At 33.1% G+C, this 20,213-nt stretch overlaps 1 protein-coding gene across 1 annotated transcript in view; it reads left to right on the forward strand.

Annotated features, from left to right (window-relative positions):
- Positions 1 to 20,213, forward strand: part of LOC115876318 (26S proteasome non-ATPase regulatory subunit 1) — a 109,280-nt gene that overhangs the window by 8,349 nt on the left and 80,718 nt on the right. The window contains exons 7-8 of the mRNA XM_030892053.1: positions 105 to 320; positions 13,500 to 13,564. Coding sequence (XP_030747913.1) covers positions 105 to 320; positions 13,500 to 13,564 — 281 coding nt within the window. The remainder of the gene's footprint in view (positions 1 to 104; positions 321 to 13,499; positions 13,565 to 20,213) is intronic.

The following is a 20,213-nucleotide window of genomic DNA, read 5'->3' on the forward strand; positions in this document are numbered from 1 at the left end:
GTTTTGCGATTACAATAGATTTTATTTGTGAGAAAACAAGTAAGGTCTGGCGGCTCTGGGATCTTGCCCTAAATGCATTTAATTTACCTTGATTTTTTTTTCAGTATGCCCAAGAAAGCCAGCACGAAAAAATCCTCCGTGGATTGGCTGTGGGCATTTCATTTAACATGTACGGGCGTCTGGAAGAGGCCGAGCCACTCATTCAGCAACTGACCACAGACAAAGATCCCATTTTACGTAGGTCTGGCATGTACACCATCGCCATGGCCTACTGCGGTACCGGGCACAACCAGGCCATCAGGAAGCTGCTTCACGTTGCGGTAAGTATACACCATTTTTTTAATATTTGTATGATACAGAGGTATTATATTTTTATTAACTTTACGTTAATAAGTTTAAATATTTTCGGTAGATTTCGACAAAAGAAACATATTTTCTCTTTACCGTTTTTCATTCCAAAGTTCAAGATATTCAAGGTCAAAATAACCGAGTTGTTCAAGTTTGAAATTAAACAAAAAATATTTTTAAAACATTTTGAGAGCCACTGTATTTGTATTCGTTTTAGTGCTGTAACCATGGTAATATCAGAGATTAACCGTAAACACCGTAATAACAAGGCCGCACAGCTGTGACGTAAAAATCTCGTGACGTCACCAACTGGAGGCGTAACTCTATTTAGCAGCGTTGATAATTACCCGATAAAAGTTCAAATTGTGGATTTTTTTTCACACAGTAGATATATTTCGAAGTTTTAAAATGCGATGAAAATAATAAATTTATCAATTTTATCTGTGTTCAATATTAAAGTTATTAACTTAGCTGGGAGCCATTATAATATTTGTGTTCGACATTTATATGAAGGCGAAAAGAAACTTAGGATTGTTTTGGTTCTATAAAAATCGATACTTTTTATGATTTTATGATGACAATACCTTGTCTAAAGAAATACCAAGCGATACAAGTACCATCGAATCAGATTGGTTCAACATCGACATGACTATTTCTGAACAAGACATCGAAAGTGTGAAAGAAGAAAGGCCTGTTATTGCTTATTTAGGAGGATATTGCTGTTATATTGTCTTAAAGGAAATTAAATGCGATACATGTAAGAATAATTTAACATTTTCAGACAACACTGATATTGAACAAAATACACTTATTAAAAACCTTACTAAAGGCAGTCTTGGGTTTCCAAATGATATAGTTTTATTTGAATATATAATTTTTAACAAAGTTTTGCAAAGCCATGAGGAGTTTCTCAAAATTCACAATAAAAAAATATTTTTATCAAAAATATCTTTGTATTACATTAAAAATAATAACACCATTATTAAAGTTTCCGCAATGTACTATTTATAATGCTAAGTTATCGTAAAAAATGTCATAAATTCTATTAGAAATACACGTCTGAAAAACTACTGTTCTAAAAAAAATGATAGACTTGGAAAAGGAAATAAAAGAAACTTAAACACAGTTACAGCATAAATAAATACAATGACGATGGATAATGTGAGATGGGATATCAATCTAATGTATTTTAAATTTTATGTTTAATTATTATTTATAACGTTGGGTCAAAGTCAACCATTAGGGGAGATATTGCGGTACAAAGATGGCGGAAAAATAATGTTTTTTATTTTTTATCTTGAAAACGAAAATAGATAGACTAATAAAATTTTATGGAAGCATTACTGTTATGAAAACACACTTTCTGGTAAATTTTCACTTTTTAAAATGAGTGGAAAGGGTTGAAATAAACTACCCCTATCATTCTTGTTAACGAAATTTAAAGAAAAATATTATCAAATACATGCAAAAAAATTAATTTGGATAGTTTAGTTTGTTTAGAAACTTTTTTATCTCTTGTATTTTTTTGATAAAACTCACCGATTTGAAATTAAAAAATAAAATGTAAAGCATTACATGTCAGGATAAAAAACATTTTCTGATAAAGAATCTAGTGGGCTGCTGTAATTTTTTTAGGAAAAAATCTAGTCGGCCGCTGTTACTTTTTAGGATGTTCCTAATATTATTTTATTTGACATTGCTCTACTGCAATACGTTAATATCTAGATGATTATTATTATCGTTATTATCACTAGATTCTTTATCTAAAAATGTTTTTTGTCCTGACATGTAATATTTTACACCTTTACATTTTATTTTTTAATTTCCAATCGGTGAGTTTTATCAAAAAAACACAAGAGGTAAAAAAGTTTCTAAACAAACTAAACTATCCAAATTAAAGCATTTGCATGTGTTTGATAAGATGTTTCTTTAAATTTAGTTAACAAGAATGATAGGGGTAGTTTATTTCAACCCCTTCCACTCATTTTAAAAAAGTGAAAAAATTACCAGAAAGTGTGTTTTTATAACAGTAATGCTTCCATAAAATTTCATTAGTCTATCTCTTTTCGTTTTCAAGATAAAAAATAAGAACATTATTTTTCCGCCATCTTTGTACCGCGATATCTCCCTAATGGTTGACTTTTGACCCAACGTTTATGAAGCAAACTACCCTTTATTTTGAACAAAGAATCACCCCCTGAAGTTTTTCGCATTTGTTTTGAAACACCCTGTATACGTATAAAGTGTATCAAATGCAATCAAAGTTTAGGCCTCCAGTTGATGACGTCACGAATAAGCTTTCCGGCCTTGTTATTACGGTGGTTACGGATTAACAAATTATACCGTGGGAAGATTTGCGGTGAACAGGCAGTTTTAAAAAGTTTTCTATAATATACAAGAAAATTTAAAAGAAAATGGATGATTTTCAACATCTTTTTTTGGAAAAAAAACTCGACGTGTTCCCGGGGTATAAATATACTACTCCTGAAAATATTTGCACTTATTTAACACTCATCCTGTATTTATGTGATATACAGGGTGGAATCCGAATTGTTTTTTGGAAAATGCAAAAATGCTGTGTCTCAGATATACAAGGTGTAGAAATTTGTTTTTTTTTCAAATAATTTCTAAAGTATAGTCGATATTTGATTAAAAATTAGTGTCTGTTTATTTTTTGAAATGAAAAATTTGATTTCGATGTCAATATGACTCCTACTTGTTTTTTTTTATTTCTAATAACAATGTAATAAGAAAAATTATCTCATAATCATTTTTCAGTAATGGTTTGGTTCAAATATCTTTGTAGAACATTCTAAAGCCTTTTTAAGTACGAATTTACAGAAATAATGGCCGAGATTCTAATTTATTCTTGAGAAAATGAAATGCGCCCTTAATAATCATTTCAAGCACACCGTCCGTTCGGCACAGAGAGTGCTTACTTCTTTTATCCTTTTAAATCCTTTTTTTTTCACCAAAAAAGAGAAATATACAGACAAATTCAAAGAACCCTTTGTGTAGTTGGGCCGAATCTTAAAGCGCTAATTGAATAAAATGAAAAAAAAAACGAGTGATGACACAAATAACAAAAAAAAACACATAAATAAATAAAACTATTTATAACTCAAGAAGAAATTTACAAGAAAAAAATAAATAGAAAATTAATTTTTAAATAAAGTAGGCTTGAAACTCATCCGCCATCTTTCGCAATTGACAGCTCACCTCACGCACGTTTACAGCTTATTGAAGTAATTTTGTATTAATTGATCTCTACTAAAAACTAGTTACTTAAATTAAATCACTGTATTTTGCTCCGTGATACGTAAAGGAAATAGTCAAGGGCTTTTTATTAGATTTCAGAAACGTATTGTATTAGATTTTCAAGCCATCCAAGTAGGAAATGTAATTCTACCTTTATCATCCCTTATTCGTCTCGATGCATTCTAGACAGCGTTTTTTACACTTTCTCACTCGAAGGAACCAGACTAGAAAAGAGACCATTTTCTGTGTTCCGAATGCGTCGATAAGCCCTAATAGAAATATATAGCGATGAGTATGGTACGGCTTCGGCAAAGATTTCGACCAATACCTCCTGAAGTACTAAGGCTGTGATTTTCAACTTCGGTTTGTCTCGACCTACTTTCGATTCTTAAAAACGCCTGAAAATTACTCGTGTGGGGATTTTTTGGCGTTTTTTGTTGCATCGTTCAATTTTGTTTTGTTTTGAGCTATTTCCAAAACGTGGCGGTATCTGTAACCGAGGCAAAGCGTTTTTTTCTTAAATTTCAGTGAAATAAATAAACGTAGACGTTTCTAAAATAGCTGTTGTTACGATGATATTTCGTTAATTACATTTTGTTTTATGTTATATTGATATATATTCCACAAAATTAATATTTGAACACGCGTTTATTATACCGGGTGTTGCATGGTCGGACGGGACATAGGAAATCCCACGTAAATTTTAATGGGGTTAATTATTGGTTTCCCTAATTATTTTAGAGAATAATTCTATTTAGGTTTATTGAAGAGCACTAAAACCCACATTGAAAAGAATAACTTTAGATATTTTTGATTAGCTCGTTTACGAGTTATCGCCGATTTCTTTTTAAATATTTGTCCTTTCTTATGGCCCTGTATTTACTTATGAACACCAATCAAGGTAATAGATAACTGTCAAATGAAGTTGTTATTTCAGAAATTTACCTATTTGGTGCTTTATTATTATTGAAAATAATAATATGTATGTAATAAATGAAAACTACATCGGAAATCTTAAAGATGTCAATTGCAAGGTTAATTATAGTATTATTACAATATTCAATAACTTATTAATTTATGTACTATTAAATTGTTAGAACTTTAGGATTTAAGATGTTCAAATATTCCTCCATCGACTGCTAGACAATAACCCAGGCGATCATAAAATTCTCTTTTTACATTTGCTAGTTGGTAAACTGAAATTCTATTGCATTCGGCAGAATTAGCATTTTTTAACTCGTCTAGATTTGGGTATTTTTTATCCTTGTATATCCTGTTTTTTAAAAGGCCCCAGACAAAGAAATCATTTGGCGAAATATCAGGAGACCTTGCTGGCCAATTTACTGTATGATTTAGGCCAACAGCCAGGGTATTATGTGCCGGGCAGCCATCCATTTGGTACCAACCTTCCCTAGCGGCATCATGTAAAGCAGGTAAAATATGATTTTCGAGTAGTTCCAAATAATATTCTGCATTTAAATTTCGCGTAAGAAATAATGGCCCGGTAATATTGTGTCCGAATATCCCTGCCCAAACATTTACTCTCTGTGGATATTGCGTCCTTGTTTCGACAAACCTGTGTTGGTTTTCTTTGTTCCAATATCGATAATTTTGAACATTGGGTTCATTATTTAAGGTAAACGTGCATTCGTCAGTGAAACATATGTTTTTTAAAAATTCCCTGTGTGTTTAAACACATTTGCTTTTTCGAATTTCGATCACCTTTTTGTGACGCTACCTCGTATGTCATGGTCATGAATTTTGCGCGTTACACTTCAAAAACGGAAAAGTCGTTCACGTTTATGGGTGTAAATCTTAAGCCCTGTGGCTTTAGAATTCTAGGTGGTGTTGTTTCAACGACTCGGACGTACATATAGAGCGAGGAAGATGCTTAAAAAACGCTCGAAACTCGTGCGATGGGAAAGAGAAAGAAACCCGTAAAAGCTCTCAACACGTGTCGAAGTGAAAGAGCCTGGTCCGTAAAAAAGTTGAAAATGCATTGTTACCATTTACGAGAGGTCTAATGGATTGGATGTAATCGGCAAAAATGAGGCTGAAATCGTTGCAAAATAGATTATTATGTGCCGGGACCGTTCAATAGGTGTGGTTAATCCCAATCGGAGGATAAAATGGGAGTCGGTTGAACAGCATTTGGTATGCTAATATAATAAATTAAAGTAAATTAAAGTAAAGATTTGAAGTTAACGTCTCCTTTCTGCTGCCAGGGCTAATCCGGACGGGGCCTACTTTGTTTACGCGGAATCCGAACCGCGGTCCTCGGCCATATCATGGCCAATGGCCTACCGATTGGCGTCTAAATCGACTCTTACGAGATATCCGATCTCATCCGGCCTCGAACCGGCGTGAATGAGCAGTGTGGGTCAATAGATTTTACACTTTTGCCTTTTTGGACAACAGTACGACACAGAGTTTCGAACCGGTCACCCGTGCATCCACTAGTATCGCCTTACGTCGCTTAACTTCGGTGTTCTAATGGGAACCGGTGTTTCGACGTAACTGGACCGTTGCCCTATAACAAATTAGAATAGATAAAACAAAAACTAAATGGTATTCCATATTTTCGGTGACTTCTTTTTTTTTAAACAAATAAAACACTTAAAATATTCTAATCGTCGTACAATCGACGAAAAAATAAAAAACAACCACTCCATTGCCCAACAATGGGTGTTATTTTCAATATTTCCAACAGCCTTTTTTTTAATTTTCTCTCTAACGCCCACACTATCACCGTCCTCTCCTTCTTCTTCGGGCCGTCTTGCGCTGGTAAATTTTAATTAAACAAAGATTGATTGAGAGATTATTGCGGGGGAAAATTTATTAAATAAACCCGGGCCAGCGGCGCAGGGACGGGGGTAAGGGAGGGGATGGCGAGGCATAAAACGGCCGACAAACGCCGAGTTAATCTGATATTCGTTTTTGACTGCATAATTAAATGAAAAACCGCTCTTTTCGGGATTTAAACAGCTGTAATTCGCAGAAATCGCTCGCCGAATCGAATTAGCCGCTTGTAGAGCTGGAAGCTTGTTTCGTTCTTAAATAGTTTAGTGTATAAAAAAGGGGAGTAAAATATTTCTTTATTACCTGAACAATGTGCGCATATTTGAAGTGAAACAAGAAAGATTCGATAAGGTTGTTTTTTCCATTCAAAAATTGTAAACAATCTATCCATTTACTTTTAGAGCATAGCAATTTTCAGCAATCGTGTAATTTTTTTATTGATAAAGATTTTCACATACTGTCTAGAAAGAAAATACAGCAGAAATATTAACAAAGTTCTTGAAAAAACTACAATCTATTATTTCTAATGGATTTCGAGATATCGATGTTTGAATTTCTAATAGCGCGACCACTATCAAACACCCACTCAATTCCACTTATTTTTACCAAAAATGCAAGTGTTTCTAGCTTGCACTTAAAAAAATTCAAGCTATAGGGAAAATTACAACGACTCGTTAATAATTAAACAAATTAAGTATCACGGGACGTAATTAAATCGTGAAGCTGAACGCATGACGTACACCTTTCCCTAGAACTTTAAGTACTGACAGAGGTATTGATTGGGTCGACCGGTCAACTGCGACAGATCTGCTATATCCCCTTCCACGTCTCTTAGCGATGTGCACAGTTTCTCGGTTTATTTCATACGTTTGGCAACGTGTTTACTGTCCTCTCTTTGTTCAGTACATTATAAACGCATTATACTCTTCTTACATACGGAAATCTCGACCCAAGACTAACCTTTGCCAGCCCTTAGTATGTAGTTTCTGTAAATATAAAGCCAGCCCTCTTAGAAAACACAATCTCCAGTTATCATAATTGTTTGCATTTTAATTTTATTTTTATATATATTTATATATTTATATTATTTTGCGATTTGCGATTGTTTTTTTAAACTTCTAAAAAATTAGAGTTAATAAAAAACCGTATACTATTATTCTAGCTTTATAATTTTATACTGTTCTTTTTTAAATTTTTATTAAAAAACGATAATTCTATCACTCGGTTAATTTTCTGACTTGGACAATTGTGGCTTTCAATTGATTGATACTGTTAGTGCATAATCTAAAATACGTTTTTTTTCATCTAAATAAAAAATATATTTAAATTTTTTTTATCTATGTCTTAAAAATATTAATAAGATAATTTAACGGGGGGGGTTTAACAATTTATAGAAATATATCTGATAGTATCAGAATTATGAAAAACACCCTAGTTAATCTCTTCATATGGCAGGTTACTAAAAGTTTTATGTCATATGTGTCCTGGTTTCGTAAGAGAAAATATATATTTATTGCTTCTACGCCTTTAGGTTCTTAAAAACTCTATCTATGATAGTTTTTATAGACTAACATTTTTAAAACTTCGTGAGTAGATAGAAAACTACATCAGGAATCGTAATATATTGAAATTAGAAATTCCAAAGAAATTGACTTGGACCACTCTGGTTTTCAACGGTTTATTTTTTTGTGAGTACCTACATTAAAAACTTTTGGCATAACGCTGGAAGAAAATGCTCTTACCGTAGCCACAAAGCCCGTTTGAACGAAGGCAAAACCTGCACGTGAGTATAATGATGGAAAGAGATCAAAAATCAGAATTTCCGAGAAATGGCGGTATTCCATATTAGGGATATTATTCTATATTTGGTTATTTTCCTCTAAAATGTGGCTCTATACTTATTTTCATAAACAACGTAAAGAATGCATTATTTCATTTTGCTGTCTGCCTATTTATTGTGTCTGGATCTATATTACAAATGTGTAAACATTGGTAAAATGACTAAAAGAAACTTATTTACACCATAAATTATTTTTAATCTACCCAGAACCATCGCTTGCAATATAATTATTTTTATTCTTACGTTCTGTCAATACGTTATTATCTGATAACGAAGAAATTTATAGATGACACGTCACAAAACGTACATGCATAATATATTAGAATTTATCCCATACAAAATTAATAAAATAGCGTTCAAAAAAATTCCAGGAAATAATTATACAAACGAACATTAATTATGTTATAATGTCAATACATCACGATAAATAAAATAATAACCCAATATAATGTGTCAATAAATTATTTATTGGACGGGAAAAAAGGTGTTAGAGAGGTACGTAAAGTCATTTTTTGATTAAAAGTTGGTAACGGTCTAGCGATATCGGTTTTTGAAGCGATCGTCGAAGTAAAGCGACGATAGACGAGGAGAGTTTTTGGATGGGCGATCGTCTGAAAAATTCCTTGTGTTTTTGTTCGAAAGCAATATACTGAGATTCGACTAACCATATACATTGATTTTGTTTTGTTTGTATACAGGGTTGTTCACCACATACGACACGGAGTATTGTAGCTAAACGATGAGATTTTTACAAATTGTAAGTTTGGGGTTCGATGAAGAACTATCAGAGGTACAATTTAAAAATAATTTTACAAGATACAGGGTGTCCCAAATAAGTAAAAAATATCAAAGTTGTATTTTTTTAAATGGAACACCCTGTATATTATTACATTTTTAGTTTCTACGATTAAAATAAAGGTAAATTTGATTAAGGTTTATTATACTTAAACATTACCGTTTTTGAAATATTTTCAATTTTGTGAAATTGCAGTAAAAATTTTAAGGCTTCATTTCTCCAAGGGTATCAAAGTTTTTAATACTAAATATTTACTGAAGTTTATTTACTGATCAGTTATTGTGTTGCAATAATAAAAATAATACTACCTTATACAGAGTGTCTAAAAATTTATTTTAAATAATTATTGGCTTCAAACGGCAATAACTTGTTTAATTTAAATGGAACACCCTGTATATTTTACGAGAATCAGATGCACAATTTAATTGTCTATCAAATTATATTATACCATTTTTTACCTATCTCTTTAAGTTTCCGTAGAAAATGCATTTTCTTGTAATTTAGAACTTATTTATTAATATACCCATGGACTATTGACATTTTAGATTATTTTTAAAGATGTACCAAATTTTTAAAGAGTACAGATACTAATATTGTCGATATAATTCGTTTATTTCATTAAAAAATAAAAAAAAACTGTTTAAATGTTTGTTAAAGAGGACCAATTAATATGATTCCAGTATTCAAACTACATTAACTGACTGTTTGCGTTGATTAATAATAATTGCTCCAAATACTAAAAAACTGAATTTTGTATGGGCATTAGACAGTGTGATAAAAAGTAACATCTTAAAAATGATATTTCATTTCTTAATAAATGCTTATTTATAACAACAAAGACTTTAATTTGATAACTTATTATTACATTGATTTCTGACTCAAAAATCCACATTTATTTATAATAATTTATTAACGAACACAATTAAGTATGTAATTAATTAGTATATGGGCGGAAATAATGGTGTTATATTTAATTAATGGTATACTCTTTTATAAAGATTTAAATAGTTTTCTTTTTGCATACAAATGGGCTAGTAATATTATTGTTTTGCTAAAAACGATAATATAGTTTAGTGTAGTTTCTGAGATATAGGCGGCGTTCATTCTTAGCTGGCCACCCGGTACATGCCATGAAAAATGACACGTTTAGAATAAAACCGCTCCAAATGCGGAGGTCAAAAATTATACCGCGGCAAATTGAATTGTTTTTAGGCTTGTTACGACAACAAAATAATTTCGAAGATCGCGTTAAGGCAACCAGCCCGGGTGTGTTAGCATATCTAATTAAAGCCAGCAGATGCTGGAGCATGTACAATCAGCATTTTGGCAATTAGACTGACGACAATAGCGGCGCACACACACAAGAACAAGCGAGAAAATCAAGTTGTACTAATTTCATACGTCGTACGCACTGCATAATTAACTTTTGCCTGTGGTGAATGTAAAATAAATTGAAATTACAATTATTCAAAAGACTAAAAATCTGTTGTTTTTATCTTCAAAGCTCATTCAGAACTAATTTTTAATAACTATCAAAAATAAAGCAGTGAGTCTTTGGGGGTGCAAAATATACAGGGTGTCCCAGGCTGAGCGTGCATTAGAAGTTTCTTGAAAACTACAACATCTAGCTCGAAGATTTTTTGCACATCGTAGTTTTACAACGAGATCTATCGATTAAAAATATGTTCGATATCAAAATTCATAAAATTTTACAGAGAATTTAAGTATGCAATAAAAAATTGGGGTACCCATTTAAAATAAGAAAGTTGTTGTCAACTTCCGGTATTTCCGGAAGTGCCGCCATATTGAAAATATTTTTAATCGATAGATCTCGTTGTGAAACTACGATGTGCAAAAAATCTCCGATCAAGGTATTGTGGTTGGATTGGTAATAAAGTAGAGTATATACATATCTCGTTAAATGTGTGGATGTTTGGACGTCGAGATAAGAAGAGGGCTCACCCTGTATATCTCCCTTCACACGCGTCACATAGAATTGTCATGTGGCGTCTGTTCGAAGCGGCTTCGCAGTCGGATTAAATGCTAATTTCAAAGGCGGTTCTAGTTGGAATTCTGAACGTCGCTGTTACACGGCGAAGACATTTTAGGCACATCTGAAGTCACATCAGGGTCGATTTGGAAAATTAATCTTCGGCGGCAATTAACTGTGTTATTACTTCTAGCATTATAACTTATTCTTTAATTAAAATAAAAATAATATTCCAATATTGTAAATGCCATATTATAACAATAGTTTTTGTAGTATGATTGCCGGTGCTGCTACCATGGGATTTCGTATATTTTTCATTTTATTGATTTTATGGAAAGCACTGTTCATTAAAATGTTGTATCCTATGTTATAGGGCTTGTTTTTCTCTAAAATATCCTGTCTCACAATGTACCGTTTGTGTCCGGGAAGGGATCATAGTTTCATAGAGTTGTCGATTTTCGAAAGAAATCAGTACATGTACATTATTTCGTATATTTTTCATTTTACTGATTTTATGGAAAGCCCTGTTCATTAAAATGTTGTATCCTATATTATAGGGCTTGTTTCTCTCTACAATATCCTGTCTCACAATGTACCTTTTGTGTCCGGGAAGGGTTCATAGTTTCATAGTTGTCGATTTTCGAAAGAAATCAGTACATGTATATTATTTCGTATATTTTTAATTTTATGGAAAGCACTGTTCATTAAAATGTTTTATCCTATGTTATAGGGCCTGTTTCTCTCTACAATTTCCTGTCTCACAATATGGCAACCTCGGCCCGCTCGTCGAGAGACGACGCGACTGGACGGCAGCTTAGCTTAGTACTTATTTGGAATGTAGGCAGTGTTGCCATTCTGTCCCCCAATAAGTAACCGTCCAGTTAACAATCTGTATGTCTAGGAGTGAATCGTTATAGCGATCAAGTATGTCGAACAGAGAAAAATGGGTGAAGTATTAACCACTTAACCCAACGCTAGATTTCATGATTTTTTTTTGAATTTTTCTGGTATTTTAATTGCTATTTGGAGTATCTAACAAATTAGATATTATAGCATCGGACTTTTTTTTAATTTAGATAGAAAATTATAATGAAAAATAATTATTAATGTATAATTCTTTTAATTATTTCTTAATGTCAATTTTGGTATATACAGTTAATTGCATCTACCGTAGACCTTCCCAGGTTGAAACTATTCATTTCTCAAGGCTTACCGAACGTCAATGTTATTACCTTTCCGCGACAGCATCCATAGACACTAGCTATTAATCTATTCATTAAAGGTTTAAATATTAAGACCCGAACATCAAAGGGATACAACACAATTAGTTACTAACGCCCTATCAACCCTATCGCGCGATCGATAATTATAATTTACCATGCAGCATTATCGTATCTACCTACCACAGATTGATAACAACTGATGTATAAAGTATATTGTAATCGCCAAACATTTTCCGATGCACATCATCAATCATATCGACACAGACACCAAAGCCTATAAACGTTGTAAAATCTTCTTAAATGTTTAAATTTGTTGTACCGTGCTGGCAACTGTTACTTTTGGGTCGGCATTTACATGTGTGGAAGTAAATCGCATAGGGATCTTATTAAGTCGGAGTGAGAGAAATGCGACGGTGTGCTGTTGCGGCGTTGCAGGTACGCCTTTCCCTATCAAGTAAAATAAAATCACGATCACAAACCGGTTATTTTTAAAAGCCTTTTTTTTCAAGAGATAACTAGATAAAATCATTAGACATGTTTCTGAGCATCTGAAATGGAATTAGAAGGATATCGTTAGGGTGTCATTTTTTTTATAACGAGAAAACGTCAGTAAACACTCAATTTTTTAACACATAACAGGGCATAACTCAAGAACCGCTTAGATATTGAAACCTTTTTTTATTTTCAAGATCGGATATTTTACAATATGTTTACATAAGAAAAATTCGATAAGGTTGTTTTTTCCATTCAAAAATTGTAAACAATCCATCCATTTACTTTTAGAGCATAGCAATTTTCAGCAATCGTGTAATTTTTTTATTGATAAAGATTTTCACATACTGTCTACAAAGAAAATATAGCAGAAATATCAACAAGTTCTTGAAAAACTACAATGTATTATTTCTAATAGATTTCGAGATATCGATTTTTGAATTCAGAGTTCTAATAGCGCGACCACTATCGAACACCCACTCAATTCCACTTATTTTTACCAAAAATCGGTTTATTTCATACGTTTGGCAACGTGTTTACTGTCCACTCTTTGTTCAGTACATTATAAACGCATTGTACTCTTCTTCTCTGACTCTTCTGAAATCTCGACCCAAGACTAGCCTTTGCCAGCCATTAGTATATCGTTATGGATACTGTTAGGTCTTTAGAACTAAATACATATCAATGATTGTTGATCACTCCGTATGTGCTTATTTAACATGTTTTATATAATTTTTTCTCATTTTTTTGCAGGTTTCAGATGTGAACGATGACGTCAGGAGGGCCGCCGTAACCGCCCTAGGTTTTCTTCTATTCAGGTGAGTTTTTCTTTCATTTCCCCTCCATTGTACCCGGTTATTGCCTCGGAATGAGCTAGATCGTTACGTTTTTATTTTATTCTCGCATTTTCTTTGAAGCTGGAAGATGAAATTTCAGTGTAATAATTCGCTTGTTAATAAAAATGCACGCACAAGAAACTTTTTGCCAAGTTTTTAATCAAAATTTAATGTAAAATGGTTTTGCAAAATGAATTCTCTCGACGAGGATATTTTTTTTACCTGAAAAAATGAGCTGGTGCTATAGTTATTTATTTAAAGCATTTTGTTATTGTAAACACGGTTAAAATTAATATAATTATAATTATATATATTATTAACATATTATATTACATTATTAATATATTAAATATTATTGAGGTTTATCTCTCGCAATCAAAACGAATTATTTCATTTTAATACAATAATTCTCCGGCGTAATATGATTGTAGATCAACTTTTTGTTCATATATATCCAATTTAATTTAATATAATCGCGTTTGGGAATGTCAAATTAGGGACACGCATAAAATTAACTGGACGCATACTCACATAAATATACAAATACACTCACCGGTTGTTTTACTCGAAAACAGTTGCATTTGACAAAACGAAACGATTACAAACTATGCGGAAAATTTTACACATTGGAATTTATTATTACACACGTCGCATAAATCCAGTTTATATAGTTACGCCAATAATTACATCTCTATTAAATTCATAATTTCTTGTTAAGTTCCTGAAAATTATTAATGAATTTTTTAGTTTCAAAAAATTAACGAATTAAGGAGCAACAGCTCCATAATTCGTTAATGATACAGATTTATATGTTCAAATTCAAATTCAAATTCAAATTTCTTTATTAGACCCCATTAAGTTTTACAGAATAATATTAGTATTAATAAATATGTGTCTAAAGGGATCGCACCGATACAATGGCACAAAGTGCCAGAGTGGTGCGACCCCAAATACAAAATAGAAATAAATTAAATTATAGAAATAAACAAAATTAAAATTATATAAAAAAAGTGAAAATATAATTTTATCAGGGATGAGCGGAGATAAGCAGAGAGGCATAATGAAACAGTGTAAAAAACCGGAAGAGCAACCAATGACAGGCATATCAGAAAAACAAGATCTCACAAATCAGTCGAAGAAATTATAATATTTACGAATTTAGTAAATGATTTTTAATTTGTTTTTTTATAATCTGTAAAGGATTGAAATTTAAAGTTATTAGAAATATTATTCCACAAATGTGGCGCTATGAAACTGAAAGATTTTTGGAAGTTCGCTGTTCGGTGTTGAGGAATTTTAAAATAATGCACTTGTCTAGTCGAATGATCATGGTCAACGTAGTGAAACAATGAGAACAAATAGGGAGGCTGCTCCGTAGTTAAAATTCGATAAATGAATGACATTAAATGAAATTGTCGTCTGTTAGTCATGGATAAAATAGATAAATTTTTAAGATGTGGCGTTATATGATCTCTAGAATTTAGAATTTTAGAATTTAGAATGAGTGGGAGGGGGTTTAATCACTTCGACCTTCCAGATCCATTGTGTCCCCCTTTCTTGAATCATAACTCATCATACAGTCCCAGGGCTTTGACAAAAGCCAGTATCTGGGACGGTTTTATAGAGGGTAGTTCTCCATCTCCAATATCAGTCGTACCAAAATTCATGGCACGAATGGTTGTCGTCTCGGCGCACTCAGTGATGAGGTACTGGTGTTTCCCCATCTTCCCCACAGAATTTGCATTCGCCGTTTCTTCTTAGTTTCAATCTACTGAGGTGTTCATTGAGGAGACAGTGTCCTGTTAAAAACCCCGTGACAATCCGAAGATTGTTCTTACTCAGACCCAGGAAGATCTGTGATTTTTCTTGATCATAAGCCCTCAGAAACTTCTTCGAGTGTCCTAGACCATTGCAAGATTTCCATTCCAGGTTGCGGATGGAATCTTCCAAGTTCTTGAGTTCCGCCTTGAGTTGGTTACCACTTGGAAAGCAGAACGGTTCTGGTCCAGTTAGTGGAGTGTTCGCTCCTTTCCTAGCTAGATTATTTGCTTTTTCATTGCCTACTATCCCTTGGTGAGCAGGCACCCAGTGTAGGAGGACTTTGTTTTCTTTGCCTAATTTATTCAGCTTCTCTATGCATTCTTTGACCAATTTCGAATTGATTTATACTGAGTTGATCGCCTTTAACGCTGCTTGACTATCAGACAAGATGGCTATTTCTTGTTTCCGATAGTTCCTATCTAAGATAAGTTGTACGCATCTCTCGATAGCGTAGATTTCTGCCTGTTGGATACTAGGGTAAGTGCCCATTGGTTCGGAGTAATTAGCTCTCGGCCCAAACACTCCGATCCCTGTTCCCGTATTGGTTTTGGAAGCATCAGAATACCAAGTTATGGTATGGTCTTTTAACTGCTGGGCAAGCGTTTCGCTCTTCCAATCCTTCTTATTGCTCAATACTACATTGACATGTTTGTCAAAGTTGTACGTTCTTGGCATACGTCCACTGGGAGTTGCAGAAGTGGTATTTCCTTTTGAGGGTGTTCCAAGCCCTGATCTGACAATTCTCCCAGTACTAATTCCGTTAGTGACCATTCTAATCATTGTCGCATTGGCATATCTACCAATGACAATGTGCAGTGGTGTTAGATCTAGAATGACCTCCATTGCTGCTGTTGGACAGGTTCTCATGGCTCCTGTGATGCAAACACATGCTAGTCTCTGGACTTTGCATAGGTTTAGCCTTGCCGTCCGTTGCTCTAGTTTTGTGTACCAGGCAACTGCTCCATAAGTAATCATGGGTCTTACTATCATGGTATACATCCAGCGCAAAATGTTAGGTGAGCAGCCCCATCTATTTCCGGCCAGTCTTCTGCATATCATGAGAGCCTTTATGGCTTTGCTGGTAGTGTTCTTAATATGCCTGTTCCACAGGAGTTTACTGTCCAGGGTTATTCCCAGGTATTTAACTTCCTGTGTTGGCAGTATTTCCTTTCCATCTAGTTGGATTCTTTTCAAGTTTTTCAGACTTCGCCTTCTGGTGAATGGCACTATCGCGGTTTTGTCTGAGTTGATACTCAGTCCGACAGTCCTACACCATCTCTCAGTGATACGGAGTCCTCTTTGGATAATATCACACAAGGTGCCTTCATGTTTCCCCCGAGCGATCATGACTATGTCATCTGCATACCCAATGCAGTGTATTCCCGCTTGAGTTAATTCATCTAGTAGTTCATCCACCACCAAGCTCCACAGCAAAGGGGAGGTTACTCCATCTTGTAGAGTTCCTTGCGTTGTTTTAACAGCTACAGTTTTGGTGCCCATCTGAGCCTCTGCTGTTCGTGTTGACAGCATTTCCCAATATGATCTCTAAAAGGAACGTTAAAAGAAAACCGTAGACACGAGTTTTGAAGTATTTGGATTTTTCTAGAGAATCTAGCGTTTATGGATGTACCATAAACAACATCGCCATAATCAAATAAAGATAAAATAAGTGTGTCACATAATTGATACTTAGTCTTTGATGGTATATATTTCTTAAGAGACGAAAAATTCTTCAACCGTATATAAGCAGCCTTTAATTTAGTAGTTATATGTGCCTGAAAAGAAAGCTTCGCATCAAAATAGACTCCAAGATTTTTAGTCTCTGTAACAATGGGTATCGCAACATTATCTATATGGATATTCATGTTACCAGCCGTATTTGTAATTTTGTTTATATCACTACCAAATACTATAACACAAGCTTTACCGGCATTTAATTTCAAATTATGATCCAGAGCATATTTATTAATTTTATTAAGATCCTCGTTAAAATTTAACTAATTACGTCGTCGTTAAACATCGTCGTTAAAATATGTTGACTGTGATTAGACATGAATGCTAACTTGGAGCGTTTTTTCGCTGCGTTGACAACAATTATCAAAAATATAGACCATTAATTTTTTTTTTCACAGCAACTGTTAAAATTGCCTTATATCTATCAAAAATAGTACTTTAACCGCCAGGGTAGATTAAATGATACTTTTAACAGCGAGGATAGGTTAAAAACTTTATTTCTTCTCGCACGTTTTTTAATTGCTTCCATTTTTGAAAATTTTTGTATTCCTTTTCATAAGTTATTCGGGATTTAAATAGAAGTGGTTTGGATATGGCTTTTGTCGCCACAGCCTGAATATCTGTTGGTAATTTACTTATTTCGTTTTGAGCCATTTCTGTCTCCAAAGAGAATTGAAAAATATTGACTCAAAACTGACAACTAAAGAGACAGCTTTATTTATTTAGTGGTAACTTTTACTTAGTAGTAAAAGTATGAAAACCTCTGATGTATGTTCCATATTTTAACAAGATATATGTTATTTGAAATTGTTTTTTAAACCAACTTTTATTCAGCGAAATATATATTTTTATTAGTTAACTTAATCACTTTAAACATTAAAAAAAAATATAAATATTATCCAATATATACTTAATATCCGAATAACAATATTATTTTAACATATGCACAAAAGAAAGATAGACGATTGGTTAGGTTAGGTTAGGTTAGGTCTTCTCTTCGCTGATGTGTGCTCTGTCAACAAAAATGAAGCGAATTAACTTATCCACGAAGTTTACAAGATCTAAGCGTTGAAAGATGGCTGAACATTCTATACAACACTCGGTATACTACTATAATGTGCAATAGGGTTATAAGCTAACTTTATTAGGCTCTTTTTTTAACTGTTATCCGAAATCATCGTCAACCAAGAGAGGAGCAATATTAGAACAAAATGGAGCTACTCAATTTTTCAATCTCCCTTTCCTATGTGTCTTTCGCTTTTATTAAGTCTCTCCCCCCCCCTCTCCTCTCCTCTGTTGGCCTCTCCAACGCAGAACCTCTCTTGCTTCACGAGTGACTGGCTTTTTTAGCGGCATTCGACATTTCCCCCCCATCGAAATTCGCCTTTATTTGGTTTCGTGCAGCAATTCTCTCCAATCTCCACTGTCTAAACACACTCCAAACTAGAATAAATAAAACAAATAAGTCTGGTAGCAGGTTTAGGGGGGGATAAGGGCTAAAATCGATTTTTGTAGCATCGAATTCTTTCAAATAAGTCCAAAATAATCGAGTTATTTTATTTTGAAAATTAAAAAATTGGTCAGGTTTCGCATGCATAGGTCGTCACTGGTACACATTGTTCGAACGTTTTCTTCTTTATTCGTTTTATTTTCTCGTTTATTTTTATATGTTTTTTTGGGTTGGCAACCCTGACGCCATCTGGTTATTTTTCGCAACCATTATTTCGCGTCAAGTGTACCAACACAAACGTTGCTGCATTTACATTTGGCCACGACTGAGACACAACTACAACAGAGAAGTCAGATTTTAATATAGTTTTGGAAGCTGCACAGGCTGATGTTGACAAATTGCCAGATAGTTGACGTTTTCGTCGTTTAGACTTCTTCCCGCATCAGGGAAACGCCACTACGCTGCCTCCGGTTGACCTTCGCGCCCCCAAACTTTTGACTAATTTATTCCTTAGAGTTTACGTAAGTTGGAGTACGGGGGCCACAACGTTCGGCAGTAACTGTTTACCATTTCTCTTTGAGATTTCCTCTTCTAGGAATATTTTAGTGTTTGAATAACGCTAGGCTGGCAGGAATTATCACGATTAAATTTTTGCAAACTGTAAGTTATGGGTTCGTTGAGGAACTATTAGAGCCAATTTAAAAATATTTAATTAAGATACAGGATGTCCCAAATAAATAAAAATATCAAAGTTGTATTTTTTTGAACGGAACACGCTTTTAGTTTCTACGATTATCTACGTTTCTTATTTTTTAATATATAACTAACCTAACCGTTTTTGAAATATTTAGGTTTTTGTCAAAGTACAGTAATAATTTTAATGCTTCATTTTTCTAGGCGTATTTAAGTTTTTTAAACCAAAAATTGTACTGTGGATTTTCTATTTGCTAAATTTTGTTTAGCAATAATAAAAATTATACTATCTTATACCGAGTGTCTATAAATTTATTTTAAATAATTACTAGATTTAAACGGCAATAACTTTGTATTATACCATTTTTATTTATCTCTTCAAGTCTTCGTAGAAAAAGTATTTTGTTATAATTTGGAAATCATTTATCACCCATGGAATATTGACGATTTAGATTATTTTTAAAAATGCATTTTCTACGAAAACTTGAAGGGATAGGTAAAAAATCGTATAATACAATTTGATAGACAATTAAATTGTGCATCTGATTCTCCTAAAATATACAGGGTATACTATTTAAATTAAACAAGTTATTGCCGTTTAAAGCTAGAAATTATTTAAAATAAATTTTTAGGCACTCTGTATGAGGTAGTATTATTTTTATTATTGCAACAGAATAACTGATCAATAAATAAACTTCGGTAAATATTTAGTATTAAAAACTTTGATACCCTGCGAGAAATGAAGCCTTACAATTTTTACTGCAATTTCACAAAATTGAAAATATTTCAAAAACGGTAAGGTTTAAGTGTGATAAACATTAATCAAATTTACCTTTATTTTAATCGCAGAAACTAAAAATATAATAATATACAGGGTGTTCCATTAAAAAAAATACAACTTTGATATTTTTTATTTATTTGGGACACTCGGTA

The sequence above is a fragment of the Sitophilus oryzae genome, unplaced genomic scaffold (genome assembly GCF_002938485.1).
Source record: "Sitophilus oryzae breed Bouriz unplaced genomic scaffold, Soryzae_2.0 scaffold_1430_pilon_pilon, whole genome shotgun sequence".
Taxonomy (NCBI): domain Eukaryota; kingdom Metazoa; phylum Arthropoda; class Insecta; order Coleoptera; family Curculionidae; genus Sitophilus; species Sitophilus oryzae.